Genomic DNA, 21,316 nt, shown 5'->3' on the forward strand with positions numbered 1-21,316 from the left:
AGATGATGACCATTGTGCTGCTACAGGTATCAGTATTCCTCTCAAGGTGTTCCTGATGCTATGTTAAGTGATGCCTGCTGCAAACTACTATACATAATGCTACAAGGCCAGCCTCTGTATCAGCTCTACCTGTCATCCCTAGTTTCAAGGGACTTGGTTGACTACTGAATCCATCTGACCACCTCCCTAGAGGAGTAACCTGTGTACATGGTTGTTTGAAGAAAGTTGTTTGGTCATTTTAAAGCTCTAAATCAGACTCTCTTTTTGCCAAGTCTTTACCAAGAATCCTTAAGTGGATGTGGCAATTGCTAGAGTGGCAAGGTGACATCATCCATTTCTGCACTCTGGAGATTCTCAGCAAAGATCTCAGTGTCTTTCTGTAACACTGAATACAAGAGCCTCCATGATGCCAACAATGTATGCACAATCCTGGAAGTGAAGTCAGGCTTATCCTCCCACTTGAGCAGCTTGAAATAATCCTTATCCTGTACCTGAAGATCAGGTAATTCTGGGACTGCCAGTATTCCTGTAAGGGGAAGGGGAAACTGAATTGAAGTGCTGTCTGTTGAGACACAGCCTCATGGTGGTGGAGTGAGACCAGTGGTGTAAAACCTGGCCCTGAACGGAAACAGTAGGGCTGGAAGGTGGGCAACAATAAGCCAATCCAAACTGGAAATTGAGTTCCTGTTTCCCATGCATATGTGAATTGTTGGCCCAAGTTGGTGACGTTTGCTATAGACATGCAAAGGGCACAGGAATATGCCCCCGTGCACAGTAGGTAAGGGGAACAGCAGTGGCGAGGAAGGGAGGAGAGGAATAGTGACTAAATGAAGTTGTTCTGGCCTGGAAGCTCTTAGAACTTCAGCAGGGCCAGCCTAGAACCTAGGAGGGGCTCTAAGTCTGGTGGGCTCCTTGGCCCTACTGTGAAATCCGCAGAAGTGGAGAATTTCCAAAACCCTAGGTGCTCATGACCTACTCAGCAGAGCACTGATTGTATATCATAGTAAAAGAGATTGATCTGTTTTCTACCTGTTTTCCTGAGCATGATCCACTAGACAACTTGAAGGAAAAGAAAGATTTCCAGTGGCTATCTTTGGTAGTTAGGTAAAGCTTTCCCAGCATAGCCCTCTGGGGTCTGAGTGAGTCAGATATGTTGAACCCCTTAGCAGAGACCCCAATGCAGAAACACAGACACAGACTAAGGATGTGAATAATTCTCTTTGGGCACAGTCAGGGAATGCCATATACTATGGGTGTTCCATTATCAGAAGAGTTTCTCTGTAATTTAGGAACTTCTTTTCTCTATGCTTCTCTGTATCAGCCCATAAGAGTACAGATCTCCTCACATATTGGAGACAGCAAGGACTGGTAATGATTAGGGCTCCGTGTCAGTCATGGAAGTCATGAAAGTCACAGATTCCGTGACTTCCCACGACCTCTATGACTTCTGCAGCGGCCAGTGTGGCTGATCTCAGGGTCACCCAAGCAGCTGGCTCCTGAGACCAGCTGCTCAGGTTGCCCAGGGGACAACCTCACCAGCCGCAGCTGGAGCAGTCCCGGGGACAGCCACACCAGCCACTGCTTGGGCAGCCCCAACAGCAGGCCTGAGGCGCTGAGTCCAGCAGTCCTGAGGAGCAGCTGTGGTCTGCTGGCCCTGGCAGTGGTCCCCTGGGCGGCTGGCCAGAGTAGCCGCAGTCTGCAGCCCCCAGAAGCTGGTGCTGCAGACCACGAGCAACCCCAGCAGAAGCCCCCCTATGTGACCTCCTCCAACATTTAGTCACAGGTATTTTTAATACATGTCATGGACTGGTCACAGGCCGTGAATTTTTATTTATTGCCCGTGACCTGTCCATGACTTTTACTAAAAATACGCATTACTAAATTGTAGACTTAGTAATGATGAGATAGTAAGGCTCTTATATGGATAGGATATTACCACCAAAAAAAGTTTTGAGTATTGTCTCCAAAGTTGGAACGCTACCCAAACGCTGATTGGCACAGAGAAACAAAGAGAATTAAACCATTAAAAACAGTGAAGAAACACTGGAATTTATATTTTATTATACTCTGTCTTACCAAAAAGCCTAAGTAAAATATAGAATGGTTGTAGCCATGTTGGTCCCAGGATATTAGAGAGACAAGTTGGGTAAGGTAATCTCCTTTACTGGACCAACTTCTATTGATGTGAGAGAAGTGGATCCAATAAAACTATTACCTCATGCACCTTGCTTAAATAAAATACAAACATTTCTAGCCTTAAAACAGAAAAAAAAGAATTTAGATGCATACAATAAACTTTTATAATCATTATTAACATTGTCCACAGGAAATAAATCATGTGGGCTAATAATATATTCTCCAGCAACATTTTTAAAGTGATATTCCATAATTGCAATGAGTGAGATTTTCTTATCATAAAATAACATCATTAAACATGGACCAACCATTTTGAAAATAAAAATGTTTGCAAGACATATTTCTGATATGATGCTAAAGAGAATACCTTTAAAAGTTGGCCACAGCTGTGATTAGATTAATTAGAAATACTTTTGTGATTAGATTAATTATCCTGTAATCAAATACATATATGTCACATACTGATATAATTATAGCACCTCTAACTTACTTGGGTTGTAGTAGTTGTCTGGATCTTCCTTATCTCCTTCCCTGCTTCTTTACCATCATCAGATCTTTCAGTATCTGATATTATACTTCCTGCATCAACATTAGGTAGACTTTTGCTACCAGAAGACTCTGTCTCCAGGGTTGTAGCTGTCATCTCAGCATATTCTAATCCTTTGGATGATGAAGCTAACTCCCTTTCAGAAAGGTTGCTCATTCCATCTGAAGTTGTATGAATCTTGAACTCCTTATCCTCTATTATACTTGAAGTACATGTTATATCTACACTACCAGTCATGTGAGCAAGCAATGCAAGATCATCAGTTACACCAAGATGCATTTGAGTCTCTTGTACATTTGGAATAGTAATGTGATTACTGGAAAGTTCAGGGAGAAGTTTCTCTTCTTGGCTGGGTATTTTATCAAAAAGAAATGAGGTATTGTTAGTAGAAGGTTCATCTTTCTCATCAGCCAGTGTTATCAAAGGCCCATTATCCTTCTCTTCGCTTTTCTTAATGATACCAACACTACCATGGACATTGTTTTGGAGTTTCTCAACAGCAGCACAATATACGTTATCTAAAAGGGATTCAACTTCCACGAGGGCACCATTCTCTCCAGTTACCAGAGTCTCTGGTGATAAATCCATATCATCAAGCTTTACTTCTGTGGCTTCTACCTTTTCAGCTTTTATATCAACTAACAGATCATGAACCTCAACATGTACACCCCCTCCTGGTCTATCTGAACTTCCAAGCACATCATCTGACACCTTTGTAGCCATGAGCAAGTCCCTGGTATCTGTGCTGACAGGGTAATCTGTTTCACTTTCTGGGCTTTGGCTTTGTGAAAGGTCTTCTATCTCCCGAATTTCCAGTCCACCTTTTGCTCCTGTTGTCTGAGATGAAAGGCCTGAGATAGTGCTCACATTCCCCTTTTTCCCCTTTTTTATGTTCTCTTCCTCTTGCCTTTGATATTCTTCATACATTTTTGCTAGATACTCCTTGTGAGCTTCATAGGTGACCTTAAATGGAACACGACAGATCATAATTTCAGAGTAAATATATACTTTGTCAATTTAGGGGGGGAATCAATAGTATAATTAATGTATAGTTCATTAAACATTTCACAGCAAAGAACTCACACTAAAAGAAAAATGCTAACTTATGTCCTATGCTATCCACAAGATGGCACTACATCACTTTACATTGTATCTACTGTATTATTGGCCCCTTTGGCTTAGGGAGATATTGGGATCAACAGAAACTACAGAAACTAAGTCTTACCTTGGAATGTGCTATAGAAAGAGTATCCACCCAGACCCTCCAGCCTCCCCATTCATATTTTATTGCATGATACAAGAGAATACGGAAGATGTTGTACACCATCTCTGTGATTTTCTGTTCTTCAGAATTCTTAGGATTAATATATCCCAGAGAAAACATCCAGTCCTGCCACACCGAACACTGAAGTAAACATCTAAAGTAAAATAATTAGGTCAAAATATATCCAAATGAAATTGAACTTTTTTTTTTTCATTTTTTTTAATTCAGATGAGTAAAACAGGATAAAAACAATTTAAACAGTCTCTCTCCTATGAGCTTCAATGTAATCTTAATAGATCACTTATTTTTGTTTTAAATTCAGGATCTTAAAATGCTGTTAAGTAAAGCATTGTGAACAAAACAAAAATATCTATCACTGATTTAAAATTAACTACCGGATGTTCATACCATTTGTTTTAACCACATATTTATTACATATTATGTAAAACTGCACAATACAATACTCAAGACTTTTATCCAAAATTTCTTGTGTATTAACAACATTGAGTGTGGCAACAGGTAAACTATTTCTGTTACTGGGAGAAATAACATTTGATTTACATACCTTCTGTTTTCACGACTATTACTGAAAAGTTTTATCATATCAGATAAAAACAAACGCCGAACTTCCATCAGCTCTGCACTTGGTGTGGAATTTTTTAACAATGTTGCCACCACTTTAAGAATCACTGTAAAAGAGCAAATATGTCACAACACATTTTTAAATCCCATCCAAAAACCAGCTGTTGAAATCATAAAAGTATTGAATAAAAGGCAATTTCCTTTGAAGTACTCAACATATTAACTGTTTTTGCAATGTGAAATAACACTTTCTTAAAAAAAACAACCCCTCGCCATTAATTTGAAACAAACATAAAATAATATCCTTACTTGGATTCTGAATTTTCACTGTAGAATCTGGCTCTGGATGTGGTTTATGAACAACTTGAGTGCATACTTGTTCTGTCAAAATCTAAAACAAACCAATTATTTATTTACCATCTATTAATTTTATAGAATAAACTTCAAATTTCTATTTGATCTTATTGTGCTGTGGTTTATTATGAACAATGGAACAATGCATGTTAGGCCTTGATACAAAAAATGCTTTAGTAAAATAATAATATTGCTGCAACGATGCAAAGGAAAAAACAGATTTTAATTACAAACCAATCTTGAATGCAAGGAATCAAGTTTTCATTTAATATATTAACAAATAAATGTATTCTGGACAGCTATGAACATTTTAAAATTATTTTTAAATGTCAAAGCACCCCCTCTCTTCTGATTCCAATCCACCTTAATATCTAGATTATTTTTATTAGAATTTAGTATCACCTCAGAACATTTTAATGTAAAACTGTGTCAAAAATTCACATATTTCCTCTACAGATAGGTGTCTCATATGTGAACATTTTGCAAATGAAATCTTGGCTGATTTTTTTGTAATAGTATTATTTTGAATATGTAGATCTGTTCAAACCATATGCTGCCAAAAAACTGTATCGTTTCAGGTACTGATTCAAACCCTTATATCATGAGGAAGGTCAAGGTAGGCCCATGACTGGACAGATGAATGACCTAGTATTCAGTACATCTCCAAAATTCCAAGTAGTTCCTACTGAAGTAATAATTATCTGCTGTCTTCTGGGAAAGGCTGGGGACACCAACTTCAATAGGAACTGTTGGGTGCTCAGCACTTTTGAAAATCAGGCCACTTATTAAGGTGCCTAAATATCGACTGAACAGCCTGACTTTTGAGATCCATTTTTTAAAATCTTCTCATATTCTTATGCCAGGGTGTTAGACGACAAAGTGGTAGAAATGCCTGCACCCAGTTTACCCTAGAGAATACATTGTTGGCACCTCCTGTAAGGTGAGCAAGAAATTTCCTACCACAGACAAGGTTAAGAAGTGGATAAAATAGTAGCCCATGACCAATAGCAGCCTCTCCCAGAAGACACTTAAGTATAAATAAAGGGCAGGTAGAAGCCTTAGCCTGTGGGGAATATAGGGGGTTGAAAGTAAGTGTTGGTCAAGTATTTGTTTAGTTGTGAAAAACTTGTCATTTCATAACAAAACAATCATATTTCCCATTTTGTTCACCATTGTGCGGCCTTTGGGGTTTCATATGAATATAAAACTTTGAGCAAAACTCATGGATTTTGGATATCAGTAAATAAAACCCATCAGGTTTTCTTCAGTAAAACTGTACAAAGAATTATTCAGTTGGTTTTGTCCTGTTCTAATTATACAGACCTACATACAGAAGCTGAAAATATATAAACTAAATTAAAGAAAGTCGCAGTTAATAGAAATGTATATACAACTACACAGCATATGGCTCAATACACAAAGAATCCTGCAGAGAATCTAAAAATTTTCAGCATCAGTATTAAATTAACGCTGCTTGGTGAAACTGTGTGATGAACTTTGAATGGCTAACGTACAAATCTCAATTGGAAAAACTGACCTGAGCCTACTGAACCATGATGCTGGTTAAATAAACTAGTTTGATTATTTACATTTAAGATTATTAGGGAATAGTGGTAAGAAATGTAAGAAAATATTTTTACAGTTGGTAATAAGGACAAAAACCAACCAAAATAAAAGCCAAAAACAAAACAAAAACAACTATCCTTGATGAACTTCAAAAGGGCTTTGGTTTATGTTATTCAAGAAAACCATTAAGTATTTTCTTTATCTAACAAAAGGTCTCTCTGGAACTGTACTGAAGTCATGGGAAATGTTCTCTGCTATATCAAAGCTTGATGATATTGACAACTAAATTGGTTATTTGGAGTGTAGGAAATATATTTTACTTTTGTAATAAAGAATGTAGCTTCTTGCTCTCTTTTAAGTGTTAGTGATTTGTTAACTATTATGTAGTTTTACTATGTACAATTCAAACTATGTTTCACCCACATATAGTTATACTTCAGAGTCTGTTAAGTGACTTCAAAATTCAAATGCTGTAAAGCACTTTGGGGTCCTTCATAAACTTAACATATGGCAAAAGCGAAAATAAAAGCTGTATATTCAATAGATTTTACAGAGGTACAGAACATGAAATGTTGCTCAAACTTTTGAAAACTTATCTCTGGGCACATCTTTCTAAAAATATCTGGATTGATTATGCAAAAAAAAAAAAAAGTCAGACCTGCATTACATCCCCTATGAGGGTGTGCGCACAAGTACATATATAATTAAGATTCAGCATATAATCACAGTTATTGTGTACACAAATGAAAAGTGAGCTGTGCAGCTTATCATTTGTATGCAGTTACAAATTAAAGCCCAGTCCAGCAAAGCCATAAACACATGGTAACTTTAAAAGATGTATTTTTACCAAAAATATCTTTTATTCAGACTATTCTGAGTGATAGTGATATAGTGCTCACAGATCAACCCCTCTGTGTATCAAAAATGAAATAAAAATAATCTCCCCAACTATGTAGCATCCAGCAACTAAAGAGAAATTAAATACTACTGAGGTTGAATAAATTAACTAATAGTCAACTAAAGTTTTTCTGTCAACTAGAATAATAAAAATACTTGCACGATGTCAAAACTTTTTCAGCAGCTACCCAAATGCCCCCTTTTCTCTCCTGTCAATCAAACTACTGGTCCTGAATCCATGGTGCATCGTTTGCTAGAATACAGACACCCCCATACAAAGTCATATTAACCTCAAGTTTTGATAGAAAAAACTCTTCCAGCTTTGTCAAAGTTGTTTTCACCTAATATTTAAATCATATTAGGGTGGATAGAAATCAGATTTTTTTGATATATTTTTTTTTGAGGAAAAAACCTATCTCAAGATACATTATACCTCAAAGATATCTCATCATGGAATAGGGATTATAAATTCTAATTCTATAGTATGAGACAATATATTCATGTAATGTTTAAGAAAAGTTTTGTAAATTAGTTCCAATAGTTCATAGATTAGACACCCAATCTTATGGGGTTCCAGAGGCTTTTGTATAGATTATTTAGGTTAATTTTTCTATCTATCCAATGGGACTCAGTGCTCAGTCTAGAAAATATCATCAGAGATGCTTAGTTTTGCAGTTCTCAAACTGTGGATTTGTGTCTCCAGAGATAACATGCTTGTTAACAGCAAAAATGTTTTAAAATAAATATATAGAGAGAGGTGAGGAAAAACAGACCTCAGCCCTATTGTCCCTCTGCAAATTTGTGTACACAGAGCTGATCCTTTACCTCTCTCTAAAAGTGCAAAGTTTCAAAAAGTTCGGTGAATAGAAGATTGTTGGGGGTGGAATAGATCTGGACAAGGAGAAGTTTGCAGATAAATGTGAGAAGAGAGGGACAGGCAGTAGAAACAAAAGTGATTGTTTGACCAGCATATTCCAAAAGTCTTGAGGTCTTTCCAAGCGTAGCCTTCATTGACTTGAGATCTACCATACCATTCTCTCACTAGAAGGGAAAACCTATAATGGCAGCAGGCCATAAAAGAGACCCAGTTTGGGAATATTTTAAAGACGTTCCTCTACCTGTGGGCAAGACATGCATGCGTGCAAAATACAAACAGTGCAACAAAGAAATGCAAGGCCTGGTTGACCAAATGAAAGTGTTCCTTCTCAGGAGGAAGCTGCATTGAAGATGATGAAAGGAACACGTCTGAACATGCAGGATCTTCAGGTTGGTAAACCTTTTTATTTCATACTTCTCTCTTAAGGACTGCCTGTCTTCCTTCTGGACTATTCTTGAATTCTCATGTTTGAGCAAAAAATATAGCAGTGATTTGTGATAAATAAATAGCTGAAGTAGGCAGATCTTCCTTTTACAATTTCACCTTTAAAGTGAATTCAATGAGTGTACTAAATGAGCAGTATGGTAATAATAATTAAATAACTGCATTGACTTTTTTAAGGAGAATCCATCCTCAACATACAGGATTCTGAAGACTATCCACCTTCAAGATCACCATTATTTTATATAGTTTCAGAGTTATCTGCCAATGATAGTGTTTCAGTCACATCACGTATGTCACATAGCCACAGTATATCACCTGTAGCAAAAAGAAAAGAAAAAAACCCTCCATCATCCAGAAACCACCATATATAAATTTGTGATAAGAACCAGCGGATTACAAAAAGAGGTAATTGATGAAAAAATTGCCTGTTTTTTTTGTATGCAACAAACTCTCCTTTCCATATGATTAAGAACCCACACTTTATTAACATGGTTCAGTCAGTCAGTCATTAAGACCAGGATACAGTGCACCCAACAGAGGAGATATCACATGCAAATTTCTGGATAAAATGTATGAAAGAGAAATTGAGCAGTGTGAAAAAGGTCTAGAGGGTGAAATTGTTAACCCGAGTCTTGATGGGGTGAGCAATGTCCACAACGATCCTGTTGTATGTGCTTCTGTGAGAACAGAAGAAGGGAATGTCTTCCTTACAGAAACAATTGATACATCAGGAAATGCATACACAGCAAAATACTTACAAGTAGCAGCAGTACTAGCTATAACAAACTGTGGGGAAAAAAATTCAAATGTCTAGTACACACCTTGGTCAGACAGTGCTGCAAATGTATCCAAGATGAGAAGAAAATATTTAGAAGAGAGAGTCCCAAGCTAATAAGCTGAGTTTCAATGCTCATTTGATACACCGCCTAGCCAAAGACTTCAGTGTTCCAGAAATAAAGGCTAATGTTGTTGAAATTGCAAAATACTTCTGCAACAACCACTTTGCAGCAGGTGCTCTGAAAAAAGTGGGAGGAACCAAGCTAACTCTCTCACAAGATGTGTGATGGAACTCAGTAGTGGACTGTTTTGAGCACTATATCAAGAGCTGGCCCAATCTGATGTCAGTTTGTGAACAAAATCGTGAAAAAAATAGATGGCACTATCACAGCCAAAGTTCTCAGCATTGGGCTTAAGAGAAATGTTGAACACATGCTGAGTACCCTGCAGCCTATTTTTGTAGCCTTGAACAAAATGCAGGGAAATAGCTGTTTTATTGCTGACACTGCTGAAATTTGGAATCTTAAAAAGAGAAATATGCAATGACAGAGTTAAATTACAAGCATTAAAGAAACGAATGGGACAAGCACCATTTCCAGCTCATTTTCTTGCAAATATTCTCAACACTCAATACCAGGGTCAAATCTTAACTGCTGAAGAAGAGGAGTTGGCTATGACATGGACATCCAGCAATCATCTCTCCATAATGCCAACTATAATAAACTTCAGAGCTAAGGATGAACCATTCAAGAAATATATGTTTGCTGATGTTTTAAAGAAAGTCACACCAGTGAACTGGTGGAAGTCACTTAAGCATTTGGATTCAGAGACTGTTGAAGTGATAATCTCACTTTTAACAGCAGTAGCTTCTTCTGCCGGTGTAGAAAGAATATTTTCTTCCTTTAGACTAATTCATTCCAAATTGAGAAATCGTTTGGAACCTGAAAAAGCAGGAAAGATTGTTTTTCTTTTCTAGATTATGAACAACAGAAAAATGAAGGTAAAAATGACTGAGTTAGCTGCAGAAGCCAATATTTTAAGTTTTTCATGTTGACCTGGCTGACAGTCAATTTAATTTTTGTTTTTAAAAAATATTTCATGTAACTATTTTAGTTAAAAACAAACAATTTTAATAAAAACAAACCTGATTTTAAAAAGCTTGAATGCATAACTAAATTCAAAAAATCATGCGCTTCTTTTGTGAAAATATTATAGGTTTGCTGTTGAAGAAAAAAATCCAATTGTTGTTAACGTTGTTGTTTTAGTTAAATAAAACAATGTGTGTGTCTGTCTGGTGATGATTAACCTGTTGAACTGGAGATTGTTCACCTCCCAATGACTTTATAAATATCTGCTTCAATTACCTTTGGTAAATGAAATAACCAAACAATCATTCATTTTCTAATATAGATGTAAAACTAATCTGAAAAGTTTACAAAATAAATCACTGTTTAAAAATGTATAGTGTGTACCTTCTAAAAATGAAACCTACATCTATCTCTGAGTTGTGAAGAATATGTATTAAGGTTATAATAACCAACAAGAATGCACTTTTCTGTAGAAATCCATGATTAAAGAGAGTCTTCCTGACTAGTAATTTAAATCAAATCCACCGTGAATCATATCCATAAACTATCACAGGTGTTTCTTAAAAGTGGGCTCTATCCTAGATCAGGAGAAAGGCATAATCACATGCCTTAGGATACATCTACACTGGAGTTTGGATCATGCTTCCCAACTTGGGAGACAGTCACATGCTAGCTCTGCTTGGGCTAGCATACTAAAAATAGTATTGTAGGCAGAGGTAGCGTGGGCAGCAGCTTGGGTTAGTCACCTAAGTACAAATGCACCCTAGGTATCTATACAGATGGCCCCAAGCCACTGCACATGCTACCCTTGGCTACACTATTGTTTTTAGCAGGCTAGCTCAAGCAGAGCTCACACTTAAAAAACCCCACCTAGGATAGTTTAAGGACATGATTAAATATTAGGTGAGAACTTTTGATGCAAGACACAGCTGGAAGAGTTTTGCAACAGAAATTGGTAGTGTAGTTCAGTGCAGATGCAGTGTAGACATAGCCATATTGTGCAGACAGAGTCCTATGATTCCTCATTATGAGGAAGACAGAATCCCTTTCCTATTCCATAACTTGTTCCTATTCTGAGATGACAAATTGTTTTGTATTGGGGCAACAACATACACCAGTTACAAAGTTATGTATGTGTATATCATCGGTGGTGTAATGCATCTTATTCTGCATGTAAAAACAAACCACAAATTCAAAGACATTAATGCATGATTCATTATAAACTCAGAACTTTTGTCCTTTGGAAGTTAATGCCACCAAAGTAGCTTGAAATACCAATGCATCTAGAAGTTGATGTACTCAAAGCCACCTGAAATGTTCAAGACCAACATATAAACCTGACTTGCTCAAAATCACTGCTGGCTGGACTGTGATACTCTTTGGAAAGAAACTTCATGAACTTCTACTAAGCAGCCACAGGTGCTACAGAGCATATTCATAGGTAAAGTGGGGCAGATCACCTCAAGCTACATCTATGCTAAGAATTAAAGGCATGATTTCTACACATATTTGTGCTAGCCCTCATCTGAGCTAGTGCAATAAAAACAGTAGTGTAGCCGCATAGTACAGGCAGCAGGGCATGAGTTAATTATTAGGGGGGAGGGATAGCTCAGTGGTTTGAGCATTGGCCTGCTAAACCCAGGGTTGTGAGTTCAATCCTTGAGGGGGCCACTTAGGGATCTGGGGCAAAAAATTGGTCCTGCTAGTGAAGGCAGGGGGCTGGACTTGATGACCTTTCAAGGTCCCTTCCAGTTCTAGGAGATATACCTATCTCCAATTATAAAAAAATAAAAAATAACTGCCTAGCCTACAAACCCGCCAGGACCCCATGAGTATGTACTTGGGAGAGTTAGGCCATGCCACCCCTGCTGCTGCCCATACTACCATGGGTACACTACTATGTTTAGCATGGTAGTTCAGATGAGAGCTAGTGTGTAAGTATGTGTACTTGAGCTGGGAATGACACCCCTAGCTCATACTGTGGATGTTTCCTAAAATATCCTATGTGATGCTTCAAATGACAGTACCTCAATCACTCATATTAACAAATCAGGGATCCCACTCTCCTCACAACCTCTCACCCCCACCCTTCAGTTCCTCAGTGTGTTGACTTAGCCACTTAATGAAGAAAAACAACTTGAAAAGGCACCCTAAAGATACTCATACTTAGTCAAACCTCCAAAATAAGAGATTTAAAATCTGCCTCACAAGTTAATGCAGGGCCAAATTAAGAGAAAAAGCAGTCACTATTCACTCTTTCATAACTATTATTCTTCTAGATGTGTTGCATGTGTCCATCACATTGTAGGTGTATGTTCAATTTTCCCTAGTGTTAGTTGGAGGAGTGGCCCCCACCCATCTCAGGCTCCTCCTGCTTAGATAGGAGGGTATAAAGGGCAGAGCCACCGCACCTCTCCTTTAGTTCCCTCCCACCAAAAGCCCAATGAGAAGGAAGGTGGGTTGTATAATGGACTAATGCAATCTCTCTCAAAGAACAACAGTTCTGAAAGGATGAATAACTGCTTTGAATGAGTGCTTGCATATGTCTATTATACTGTGGGTGACTCCGAAGGTGTTATTAAAGGCAGTGGGGCTCAGAGTCTCATTGCAAGAGGGACTATAGGACTGCTTTCTCAGTAAGTGAATACAGTCTAGAAAACATGTAGACAGATGACCATGTCGCTGCTCTGCAGATGTCCACGATAGGGACATGTCCCATGAATGCTGCAGCGGGAGCCTTATGTGGCATAAATATTGATAACTTTGAAGACATAGCCAAGGACACACATGAATGGAGAGCTACTGTCAAGAACAGTTTGAGGAAGACAGGCAAGAAAAACTGACTGAAAAAAAGGCCCAAGTATCATGCAAAGTCTTCCATGGGAGCCTGCATGTTTGTGTGTGACATGTTTGCATCTTGCTCCTCATGGGTCAGGTTATACAGCCACATGAGGACACATGCAATGCTGTGACATCATCATTGGATAGGACAGACAGCCATACATGAGTTCCTAATAGATTTAGCAACGACTGACTGGTTTGGTGTTAGGAAGGAGATAACATTGTTACTGTGTGCACTACCCATTGGAGGGGTGGGCGGTAGGTTAACCCAATTGTGCCCTTGTATTATTTGGTGAATAGTTTAGAAATCCAGATAAATAGGTTATTTTAATTGTTTTGTAAAGGGTTCACTAGTCAAATATTGACCAAAATTCTACAAATTGGCAGAGAATATTTCAACTAGAGCTGGTTAGAAAATGTTTTCCTCCCTCCATCCCCTCATCCCCCAAATGTTCACCTGTTAAGTTGGGGAAAGAAACCCTGAAAAAAAATATTTTGGTTTTCAGCTGAAAGTTCTTGAGTTTTGAGTGTTCTGTTTCCTGAAGGAAGGTTGAGAATTTGATAAGAAAGCAGATACTATATGTGAAAATTTCCATTTAGTTCTATACTCAATTTTCTGTCAAATAAAAAAAAAATGTCAACCAGTCCTAATTTCAACCAGTTCTGCTGCTGACTTCTATTTGTTAAGCAGGGAACTTGCCCACTGGAGCTGCTGCTGTGTCTCCTGGAATACCTCTTGCCTCCCTTTGCCCCACTGGTGTGGGCACCAGGACCTGACTATCTCCCATGATACACCACAGTCTCTTCCTATGACTGAGCTCTGCAGTGCTGGCCCATCATGGGGGACATATACTGGAAGGGGAATGCAGACGATAAATGAGAATGAGGGACCCAAACTACAATTCCCATTGGGGCACTGAGGGACTTCAGACAGACCCAAAGGGCAGAACTGTGAATATTAATTATCCTCTCCTTCCACGCACCTTAGGAATCTCCTGTGACCAGGGCGGTTTGCCACATCGAAAGCAGGCATCCTATAAATCAAATTCAGCATAACAGTCTCCTGAATCAAGGGGAGGAATAATAGGAGCAAGGGGCACCATATGGAACTTTAGATTTTTTATGTATCTGTTTAGACTCCAAAGGTCTAGGATGGGTCAGACTCCTCTGGCTTTGGTTATTAGAAAGTATCAGGGGTGGGGGGAACCCTGCCCTGAAGAAGAGGTGGCACTTCTTCAGCTTCCAAAGAACCTAAAGTCTGCACTTCTTGAATTAGTACACACTCTTGAGAATGGTCCCTGAAAAGGGACTGAAAAGTGGCATGGGAGTAGAGGACAGAAAGAGTTGTAGAGTATATCCCAATTCCACCATGCTTTGTACCCACTTATTTGAGGTGACAGCAAGCAGGGAATGTAATAAGCTTCTTCCTGAAGGGAGGAGAAGGGCCAGAAAGATCTGGCAAGTTACCTGCTGTCTTCAATATAGGAATCAAACAGGGGCCTTTGAGACTTGTGGCTGCTGGCTCATGTGACTAAGGATATGGGAGCTAGAGGCTTCCTGCTCCAAGAGTTTTGCTTGCACACAGAACGGTCAGGCTGTCTATAGGACTAGAATTGCTGTTTTCACGGATATTGAGAATGATATTTTGTCCTCTTTGTATCCTGGGTGTACAGACCTAACAACGTCAAAACTGCTCTAGAGTCCTATAGTGTGCATAATGCCTCATCCATTTTGGATGAGAATAAGGCACAGTCCTTTAAAGGGAGGTTCTCAATCGTTGTACTTCTGCAGCTATCCCTGATGACTGCAACCAGGAAGAATGGTGCACAGTTACTGCTGTCACCACAGGCTTGGCCACAGAACCTGCTGCATCTAAAGAAGCCTGTAGAGATGATCAAGAGACCAGCTTTTCCATAGCAAGAGACGGGAATGGTTCCCGAGAGCCTTCTGGCAATTTATTTGCAAACTGAGACATTGCCTCACAATTAAAATAGGTCATAACGGGCCAGTGGAGCCTGATGATTGACAGTAAGAGGGAAATTCATTGTGGAATACATCTCCCCCCAATAGATCTTGGTTTTTTGCATCCTTTTCTATGGGGATACCCTTGTCCCTGGCCTTGATGATATCTGTAATTTACTGCAGCTAATAGTGAGCCTGGAACAGTATGTAATTAAAACTGCTCAAAACCTTGGGATGGAAGCTGGTGTTTGCAATCCATTCATTTAACCACCAGTGGAACAGATGAAAGGGCTTGCCACAGGATCTTAATAGGCCGCATGATGGCCTTACTTATAGGTAGGGCTACCTTTACAATCATAGCTGGATGCAAACTATTCTTCTATTCTCCTCTACCATCTCTACTTGTATTCTTCTGAGGAGCTCTTGGTAGACTTTAAATTCTCTGATACCACTGAGGACACTTCCAGTTCCAGACCCTCATCCTAAAGACAAGGCAGTGTGACACTGGGAGGAGTCTTCAGAGCCTGGAACTGTGAGCATGAAAGGCTTCGTAACTATCGGAATCATGCAAAGATATGGAGTCATTACCAGAGGTCTAAAGACAGACACAGAGAAGGCAGATGAATGTATTAATGGGCCTAAGGTTGACTATAGCAGACTATACTAGAGCCTACACCTGTGACTGTGCCAAAATAGCTTCTTCACCCTGAATCAATGGTGATGGCAGTACCAAATGGCATAATACATCTCTCACTGCCATATAGGACTCCACAATTGTTGACACCAGTATAGGAGGTTGTCCCACTGTGATCAGTGATGGCTGATGTACTGTCATAGCCAAAGAAGTAGCTGGTCTTGATGGTCCCTGTGGGGAGGATACTGGAGTCAATGCTTCAGGTCTATGGGTGTCAGTGAGAGCTGGTACCAGGGAGCATCAAGCCAAAGACACACTTTACCCTTGGTACCAGATTGACTTTCTGTAGGAAGTCCCATACCATGGACCTCAAAGAACCTGATGACAACTTTTGCTTGCGTTTTTGAGACATGGATTGTTCTGTGTCTTAGGTCTTGAAAGAGCAATACTGGCAATGGGGATCTCCCAAGACTTCTCTCTGTTGGCAACGCCACGGGAGCACACCTGGAAGGAGCTGTGAATGGGCTCTCTCACCATGACCAAGAGCGTTTGGATGCCAGACAAAGAGCCACTTCCATAACAATATATGGAATATATGGAAAGTTGAGGTGCTCCTCTCTCAGCTTTTTCATTCTGCTTTTTAAGCCCCAGCAGATTGAGCACCTGTCTCTTAGTTGATCTTCAGTGCAGCATGTTAGGCAGCCCAAATGAGGGTCACTGGCAGACACTGGCTTTCAACAACCAGAATCAGGCTTGAAACCCGGAGATTTTGGTATAGGCTCCACCAGTACCAGGCAAGGTCCGGAGGCCCACCTGATTACAAGAATGAAGAAAAATTTAAACAAATTAAAAAGTAGAAAGAAAAAAAAGTCCAGTGTATGAAGAACAGTACCACTAGACAAAAAGTAAGCTGAAGTACCCACAACTTTGTTCTGAATGCTCCAGCTACTGACCACAAACAGTAAGAAGCAACTGAAGGAGGAGTGGGGCAGCTTTGCCCTTTATGTCTTTCTCCCTGAACACAAGGAGGCAGGGATGGATGAAGCCACCCCATAGGTACTGCTAGGGACGACTCTCCAGCACTGGTACATGAGACGTGCCCACACAGCATAACGGACACATGCAATCACTCAAAGAAGAAAATAAAGCTTAAATAGCAGTATGTACATATCCTCTGTGTTTTGAGAATTCATAACATATTTGGGGAGATACCACTCTTAAAGCAATCAGTTCACTAATGATCCAAATTCTATTTCAAAACACAGCAAGCCCATTTGTTAACCGGTAATCAAGCTTGTTCCAGTTATAAATATTTAATATCTTTGTTTACATAGAATCCTTTTATCATCACCAATCATTTAGAAAACACCACAAATATGTGTGACATTTTACAAGAGATAGCAGAACAAATTCCCTGTCTCAAAGGCTTACAATACGATCAGTCTTAGGGCAAATATCTTTTACATATTATGTAACCTTTCATCTCAGTTCTGATTACGTGCAATTATGGTACCTGAAAGTATCTGAAAAAAAATCATTCCATTATTTTAGATCAGCCTCTCCTGCAATTTTGAACTTTTATCAAAGAAATGTAGGCACTGCTATATGGAAAGCAAGCGTCTTCACTGGGTCATTTAGCATCACTTACTTTCAGGAGCTTATGACAAAAATTTGTGTGTTCAGGATCAAAGGTCAATATCATATTTGTAGATCATAAGAATGATTCAAGTCAACTACCATGTTTCATGAACTGAGCATTTAGACACTCCATATCTAAGGTCTCTTATTCTAGTGCATGCTTGTAACTCTGAACAGAAAGTTAGCAGTATTAAAAACACAGATATAACTGAGCATGAGACACACAGCAGTTCAATTATGCCAACTCAACTGTCTCAACCTAAGCAAATTGTTTTGCCTTTTTTTCAAATTGGAGATTGATATAGCTAATCCCATCAAACTTTAAAATTTACATTGCAAAGGTACAGAAACATACCATGGATTTTTTGTGTCAACCTGGAAAACTTTTCTGACAGCTTGGCACAAAAAGATGAAACAGCAATTTGGTAAGTCATTCTGGCTTCATAAAAGAAGTGTGTTTAAGGCCATAACTAGCAATTCAAAGACAAGTACATTCAACAGGTTTCTTTCTGGTCAAATCCAAAAAACTACTGCAGAATATTTCTCTCACTCCCTAGAAAAAAGAGCTTGCATATTACTCCATATTATTTCTCATTTTATAGTGGGAAAACTGAGACAATGAGATTTGCCTGAGGCCACACTGTGAATCACTGGCAAAACCAAGATTAGAACTCAGGAAAGGGAAGTAATGTTAATGTAACTAGAGGTTATTGAGATAAGTGGTCCCTTTCTGAATTCCACTGTGGGCACAATTGCGCTCCATGTACCTGAGACCGGAGAATATTTGCTAGTAGTGTCCATTGATCTGTGCTCCTGACCTCCTCATGCTCTTTACCAAAGGCATAAGGGATGAGGTGGACTGACCGCCTCTGCAGTTCCTTCTCTACTATGAAGCCAGTCATGAACTGATGCAGAGGAGAAGGAGGGTGGGTAGTGGAATACAAATAGGGACCACACATCTAAAAGAACTCATTACAATAAGGTAAGTAACTTCTTACCTTTCTTCGAGTTGTGGTTCCTATGTGTATTCTCCTGTGGGTGACTGACAAGCAGTACTTAGAAAGGAGGTGGATGTGAGGATGCTTGTATAGCTATTTGCAGGATTAATGTCCCAAAGGATGAATCAGTGGCAGAGTCCTGGATTAAGGTGTAATGTCCTGTAAATGTGTGGATGGAACTCCATGTAGCTGCCCTGCAAATATCAAGAAAGGGTACCTCTCGAAGTGATGCTATTGAGGTTGCCTGAGCCCTTATAGAGTGAGCTCTTACCCATGTGAGGGAGGAAGCTGTGTCAACTGAAAGAAGGCTACAGCTAGAGATCCTGTGAGAAGACATGGCTTGTCCTCATACTTATTCTGCTATGGCAATGAACAGTCTAGGTGACTTCCTAATCTGTTTTGTTCTCTGCAGGTAGAATGCCAATGCTCATCACAGATGGAGGGAATGAAGTCTGCACTCCTCACTAGAGGCATGAGGCTTTGGGAAAAACACAGGTAAGTGAATTGACTGGTTTATATGAAATTCTGAAACTATTTTAGGACTGGATTTTGGATGTAGTAAAGGCAAGACCTTATCCTTATGGAATATTGTGTTTGGTGGATCCACCATTAAAGCCCCTAGTACTCCTACTCTTCTGGCTGAGGTGATGACAACAAGGAAGGTAACCCTCACTGATAGGTAAGACATGGAACACATAGCTAGCAGTTTTATGGGAGGTTTAGCGAGTGCTCAAAGCACTAAAGTAAGATTCCCCTTGGGGGATTGGTTTCTTCACAGATGGAAAGTTTCTGACCAGATTTCAACAACCTGACTGTTACCCTGAGGATAAGAATATAATCCAAAATTGTGGAAATATCAGGTGCCTCTGGAGATATATAGTTTTGCTGGGCCCAGACAGATGAAGGTTTCAACATGGCTAGATTATATTTTCCAGTGGAGTCTTTTCTGTTACTAGTGAGAGTAATTTTCACAGCTTCAGAGCAGGAATGTTCTAGGCTCAATGCCCATCCAAATACCATGCCATGAGATGAAAGCATTGGGGGTGTAATGTCTGACCCTGCCATTTATCTGGATCAAGAAATCTCAAAAGATCTGAACATTGATAAGTGGATTTGTAGGAGGTTTGGAAAGCATAATTGTCTGGGCCATCTGGAGGCAATGAGGATGATTTGAGCCCTGTCTAGTCGAATTTTCCATAGAACCAGAGATAATAGTGCAATGGGAGGCATAACTGAAGTGATTTGTCAAAGGTAGAAGAGGACTATTGCTCACTGAAGCAGTTTACTTTACACTTCCTGTTTCTCACTGAGTGAAGGTGGTGTTTATTACTGAATCAGGTAATTCCCACTTGTGATAGGTGGCAAAATGCCTGCTGAGGCTGTCCACCAGCACATTTTGGGTGTCTGGGAGGTACACTGCAGATAGGGTTATTTGGTTCTGTATACACCAGGTCCATAAATTAACCACTTCTAAAAAGAGCAGGATGGAGTACATCTCTTCCTGCTTATTTATATAGAAAATAGTAGTTATGTTGTCCGACATTATTAGGATGTGCTGGGATTGTGTGAATGGTAGGAATGTTTTGTTGTAGGGCTCTCAGTTCCAGAAGACTGATGTGCATTCTGGCTGCCCGAGGGATCCTAGTGCTATGTGATTGTCTATATGAGCTCCCCTATCCTACCAGGGAGAGGTCTGTAATTATCATTGTTGGGTGTGAGGGATAGAAATGGAATTCCCATGCACACATGTCCAGTGTCCCTCCACCATTCCCTCACTTAGAAGGAATTGTCCCTATGGTATTCATGCTGTGTGCGCTTGGTGTACATACTGTTTGGAGCCAGCTTACAGTCAATGAAGGTTCAGTCTGGCATATGGCCCTGGAGAGTAAGGTATATTACACACTAAAGTTTGTGCGTAACCAGGTCTATCACAGTGCTCATGGAGTGAAATCTGTGGAGAGGTAGGCCCTCACTTTGACTGAATCCAGTGTTGATCCTATAAAGTCAGAGAGGCTTCAGAGTTGTGAACCACCTATGTCTTTATTTATATAAGGTTCTCCCACCACCAGTGTATTTATATACAAGCCTTGCAGGATTAGTCACCTCCTTTACAGGCAGAGGCAGCCTTCAGCTAGGAGGCCTCCAGTTCCCTCCCTGACTGACTTCTCCCTGGCTGCTCTCCACCTTCTGGCTCTCTCCCAGCCTTTATAGCTCTTGGCTTGTCAGGCCAGCAGGTGTTGCCAATCCTCAGGCAAGCATCAGGCCTTTTCCATCAGCTCCAATCTGTTTCCCCTGATTGGAGCTGACTGGGCAGGAGCTAATTAGGTGCTTTTGCACCAGCACCCTGGTACACTGCTGTATTGCTCCCCATTGGAGAAGAGATTGTACTTCCTGAAGGAGAACCACCTTATGAGACTGGGTCCCTGAAAAGGGACAGGGAAGAGGGTTTTGGAGGAGGGGGGCAGAGAAACTATGGTACAGATGGAATGGATATCCAGCATGTACTGGTCTGTTGTTCTCACTGCCCAGTTTTGGGGAAATTTTGCTAGTTATTCCCCAATGGATCTCAGTAATAGGTGGAGATGGCATCAATACCAGGTTGCAGCTCTCTGGTGTCATGTTAAAAATAACTCTTGGTTGGAAGGTGAGGCTGGGTAGCCACAGGTGAAGTGGAAGATGCATCTTTTGTTGTTTGTGAGGTGGCTTGTATG

The 21,316-nt window shown here is 39.8% G+C and overlaps 1 protein-coding gene across 6 annotated transcripts in view; it reads right to left on the bottom strand.

Moving 5' to 3' along the window:
- NBEA (neurobeachin) overlaps positions 1 to 21,316 on the bottom strand; it is an 842,868-nt gene that overhangs the window by 521,338 nt on the left and 300,214 nt on the right. For all 6 annotated transcript variants that reach the window (XM_045015913.1, XM_045015904.1, XM_045015899.1 and 3 more), the window contains exons 19-22: positions 4,839 to 4,920; positions 4,513 to 4,636; positions 3,909 to 4,101; positions 2,627 to 3,646 (exon numbers count right to left, since the gene is read on the bottom strand). In XM_045015913.1, coding sequence (XP_044871848.1) covers positions 2,627 to 3,646; positions 3,909 to 4,101; positions 4,513 to 4,636; positions 4,839 to 4,920 — 1,419 coding nt within the window. The remainder of the gene's footprint in view (positions 1 to 2,626; positions 3,647 to 3,908; positions 4,102 to 4,512; positions 4,637 to 4,838; positions 4,921 to 21,316) is intronic.

Source organism: Mauremys mutica, chromosome 1 (assembly GCF_020497125.1).
Source record: "Mauremys mutica isolate MM-2020 ecotype Southern chromosome 1, ASM2049712v1, whole genome shotgun sequence".
NCBI classification, from domain to species: domain Eukaryota; kingdom Metazoa; phylum Chordata; order Testudines; family Geoemydidae; genus Mauremys; species Mauremys mutica.